At 44.5% G+C, this 5,000-nt stretch overlaps 1 protein-coding gene across 9 annotated transcripts in view; it reads right to left on the bottom strand.

Annotated features, from left to right (window-relative positions):
* LOC147031006 (SWI/SNF-related matrix-associated actin-dependent regulator of chromatin subfamily D member 1-like) overlaps positions 1–5,000 on the bottom strand; it is a 114,840-nt gene that overhangs the window by 61,694 nt on the left and 48,146 nt on the right. For all 9 annotated transcript variants that reach the window (XM_085875654.1, XM_085875652.1, XM_085875658.1 and 6 more), the window contains one exon: positions 550–592. In XM_085875654.1, coding sequence (XP_085731780.1) covers positions 550–592 — 43 coding nt within the window. The remainder of the gene's footprint in view (positions 1–549; positions 593–5,000) is intronic.

Here is a 5,000-nt window from a genome sequence, read left to right as displayed (position 1 = left end):
GGATACGATGCTTTTCATTCTGACCGATCCACCGACGAAGATTCATTGCCAAGACGTATTGGTTCACATACAATTGTTCCTCTGCCTGGCAAGATTTTTCCTATTGAGTATTTTGTCAACTGGCACTCCTCATAAAAAATGACGGTAAATAGACACCCTATTTTTGAAGGATTACCATTTGAAAAATAACCGGTTTGCTGGTTTGTGCTGTGGAGCCTCGCGTTGCAGACACACACACACACACACACACACACACACACACACACACACACACACACACACACACACACACACACACACACACACACACACACACACACACACACACACACACACACACACCCCGACAATTAGGGATATCTTATATATCGTGAATCCAATTAACAACAATGAGTATGCAGGTTACAGGTAAGGTGCACATATTGTGGAAACGGTAAATGGTTGCTCAAGCTTGGTTGGGACCACCGGATAATCGGATTCCCATCATCATTGCTCGGATTAACACATCCTCATGGTGGCATGCATGTCAGCACGGAAGGATTTACTTACACGCTGAGGAAGAACCTTATCAGCCATCTTCTTTTTCTTTGCACTGAAAGGGAGAGAACAAGCAAAATCAACAACCGGTACGGATGCGGACAGGAGTGAGTAAAGATGACAAACATGGACAAAGTTAGACAAGGATACAGTCGTGGCCAAAAATATTGGCGCACTCTCACTTTTTTTCAAATAATGCACAGTTTCTTCCAGAAAATTGTTGAAATTAAAAAAATCATTTGGTCTCCACATATGTATTTGTTTGGTTTGCAGTGGAACAAAACAAAAAAAAAATTACCCCCGTGTGGGGGTGACGGTCATCTCTATAATGTTTTTTACTGTCATAATCGATGAACCGTTGCCAGATATCTCCTAAAATGACAGACGAGATAGGTTTTGAAAATGGCGACTTTCACAACTTTTGTGACCTCGTGACCTTGACCCTGACCCTGACCTTGAACCCGGACAAAAGTTATATCGTTGTGCAACACTCATTGACCTCTACCCACATGCTAAGTTTCATCAAGATCGGAAAGAAAAATTGTTGACGGACGTACGGACGGACGTTTGGTCCGGCTTTATTAGGTCATCTCGTTAGAGATGACCTAAAAAGCTTAAAAATGACCAAATCTAAGTCCATTCCACACAGAAATCCTAAAATGGCTTGGACAATATTATTGGCACCTTTTAGAAGTTGTGAGAAATAGATTTCAAGTAGGTGATTCTCGTTCACTTTGGAATGAACTCACCTGTGGTGAGATGCAGGTGCCTGCAATATAAAAATCACTCAACTCGTTTGAATGGAGAAAAGGAGTCATTCTGCTGTTTTGTGTCACTGTGTGTACTGCAATGAGCGTGAAGAAAAGAAAGAAAACCAGAGAATTGTCTGAGGAGGTCAGACACAAGATTGTTACCAAGCATGGACAATCTCAAGGATACAAGTCCATCAACAGAGACTTTGATGTTCCTGTGTCCACCGTACGTAATGTTATCAGGAAGTTTAAGGCCCATGGCACTGCAGCCAATGTCCCTGGATGTGGCCTCAAGAGAAAACTTGATCGAAGATTGCAGCAAAGGATTGTTCGAATGGTGAGAAAGCACCTCGATCACCTGCCAAACAGATTCAAGATGACTTTCAGACACAAGTTACGGCAGTTTCAACTCGCACCATCCATCGCCAACTCAATGAAAGGGGGTTCTATGGAAGGAGACCCAGGAGAACCTCATCACTGAGAGAGAGAGACTTAAGAAAGCCTGACTGGAGTTTGCCAAAACACACCTGAACAAGCCAACATCTTTCTGGGAGAATGTCCTGTGGACAGATGAGACCAAATTAGAGCTTTTTCGTAAAGAACATCATCTCCATGTTAACAGAAAACAAAATGAAACCTTCAACGAAAAGAACACCTTCCCTACAGTCAAACATGGAGGAGGTTCAGTGATGTTTTGGGGTTGCTGTGCTGCCTCTGGCACTGGGTACCTTGAATGTGTGCATGGCATCATGAACTTAGGAGATTACCAAGGAATTTTGGAGTGCAATGTTCAACCCTGTGTCAGAAAGCTGGGTCTCCGTCGAAGATCATTGGTCTTGCAGCAAAACAATGACCCCAAAACCCTTCAAAAAGTACCCAAGAATGATTAAAGACAAAACACTGGACTGTTCTGAAGTGGCCAGCAATGAGTCCAGATCCAAATACCATTGAACACCTGTGGGGAGATCTGAAAACAGCAGTTGGGAGAAGGCACACTTCAAATCTGGGAGAACTGGAGCAGTTTGCACAAGAAGAGTAGGACAAACTACCAGTAAAGTGGTGTAGTCAGCTCATTTATGGCTATAGGAAACACTTGACTGCAGGTATTTTATCCAAAGGCACTGTGCTACCAAATTTTAACTCCAGGGTGTCAATAATTTTGTCAATGCCATTTCTTTTTGTTTTCTGATTTTAAAGGATATATTAATTCTGAATCAAAAACAAAGGTTCTGTAATATTAACAGTGAAATAAGGAATTGTGGAGACAAATACTTTCATCAATTTCAACTTATTTTTGAGAAAATTGTGAGTTACTTGAAAAGAGTGTCGTTTTTGGCCACGACTGTAAATGACGTGTTTAAGGAGGAGGGAGAAAAACATTTGCTCGGACCAAAAAGGAATACATCTCAGGTTTTGAGAGAACAAAAGTGGAAACAAGTTGTGGTTAGAAAAACATCTGCAACTTCTCGATATCACGGACGAGCGAGCGCCTGTGCTCTCCTCTTCAAAATGGTTTTCAAGCTCCTCGATCACACACACGAGCAGGCGGGCATCCTTTTGCAGATGATTATGATACATTCGCATCCGTTCACCCGGTCCTCGACCACTCGGACAACCTCTGGTACAGCCACTTTCGAACTTTCATTGTGAGTCAAGTAACTCACAATGAAAGGCACTTGGATTACCTGTCAGTGATGGGTGATGAAGGTTGTGGTCAAGTTTCATCAGAATTACGTGCAGAGTTTCTGAGAAGAGAGTGAATACCTATTTTGGGGGGGAAATCCCCATAGACCTGGAATCAAACACAGGTCCTCTGATGAACCGTACCAGTGCTCCGCCATCTGAGCGATCCACCGGGTGAGCATGCAATTCTCCCACGTTTCTTTCCCACCAATAGGACACTTTCAAAAAGTCATAAACGTTCTCAAATCAAGATATTCCGAATCTCGATCTCTCTCGATTTTTTTTGGGGGGGGGGATTTCACGAGCCTCCATCTTCGCTGGGTGTGTGTGCGTGTGTGTGAGGGACCTGCATGATGGCATAGCCAACCCATTCTCAATGTTTGTCACATCATCCATTGCCTCATAGGTTCTGACTAACAGTCAGTAGTTGCCACATACAAAGATGATCATGACCCAAACAAAAACAGTGTCAGAAAGCAGTCGAGAGTACTCAAGGCATCATATACAGTAACGGGGTAGCTCAACAAGTACGGATCGGATCGCAAAGAGTTAACGCAATTCCCTTGGAACAGTCTTCTCAGTTCGATTCTCGACCAGACGATAAACTGTTCGACTGGTGCTTCCGCAGACAGGGTCTTGTATCAATGTGTGTGTCATCCGTCAGATTGGAGACCTCCTCTGGGGTAATCATTGTTGGGCATTGAAGATCCATGGTGTGTTTGGACAAAGAGTATGCGAGTCATCACCGGCATGATTCTTACCCAAATGTACAGCGGTACGGCATCAAACAGCCAGGCCTCGGTAATGATGCAACCAGGTGACCAAGATTGAAATGGAGTACCAGCGACGATGCTTGCAAATTCTCCAGAAATCTTTCATCTCTGGTTGAGTGCAAGCCAAGTTGCACGGGAAGAAAGCACGACATGAAGATGAGAATCGTGAGACTTGGGCCTGTATAACACTTAATGCTCAGTTTTGAAACACAACTTTCAGCGAAAAGGCAGTGCTGTGGACCCACTCCGGTTGGATTTCCGGAGGAAACGTGCGCTAGAAACTCATTGTGGCTCTCGATGCATGTTCCAAGAACCCCATGGCAAAACACACACGTCGACAAATCACCAAAAACTACAACGGCACTCGGTAAAGCGCATACCTCCGCCCCGTAATGCCTGATCCACGCCAACATATCGGGCACAATACATTTTTGAGATGTCATGCTGGATATAGTTTTTGAGGCTTATTTCTCAATGGTGAAGAATCGCTTCAAGAATTATCAGATCCAGATCCGGATGTTCACCAAAGTCTAATCAGTCCGTCCTCGTCACACATGGAACCTGTCCACAAAATTTCATCCGAATCCCTCCGCAAACACAGACGGACAGGGGTGAAAACATAACCTCCTTCCACCTTTCGTGGCAGAGGTAATAATATTGTGATGTACAACTCGTGGAATGCCCGTGAGACTTTACCCTCGAAGAATTTTGACAGAACATTTTACTTTGTAAACTCTCAGGCTCTCAAGTCCTCCAATGATCTGCATTGTAATCGCCTCGCAGGATATCCGTGGCCGTAGAGGTACGCGCACTCGCTTCTGAGCCGCGTAGCCTCGGTTCTCATCTAAACTGTCATCGTGGTATCTCGCAAGCAGGGCCATTAATCAATGTGTGTGCCATCCCTCGGATGGATGTGAAACTCGGCGTCCCTTCTGCCGGCATGAGTTGGTGGACGTTAAAGATCCCACCGTCTCCTTCACGAAGAAGCGGCGAGTCATCGACGGCAACATGAACAAATTACAAATACCGACCTGGACTGAGGGAAACAAGTGGTCTGGTCTTCTTGAAGGTTCCTTCACCAACAGTTTATGCCACTTACTCTGTTAGCGTTTGGTTGCTGGCTGGGCAGCAGCTTTTGCACTTGTAAACAAATCGACCAGGTGGTAAACATGCGTCATGTGAACGGCCTTATTTGGATATGAAGGGCAACGAGCCAACAAACCAACACACATGGCAAGAAATCCTCCCACAAAGC

The sequence above is a fragment of the Eptatretus burgeri genome, chromosome 3 (assembly GCF_056783735.1).
Source record: "Eptatretus burgeri isolate ZD-2024b chromosome 3, Ebu_testis_v1, whole genome shotgun sequence".
Taxonomy (NCBI): domain Eukaryota; kingdom Metazoa; phylum Chordata; class Myxini; order Myxiniformes; family Myxinidae; genus Eptatretus; species Eptatretus burgeri.
Note: the sequence above shows the minus strand (reverse complement) of the source record. Positions and strands in the feature narration are given on the sequence as shown.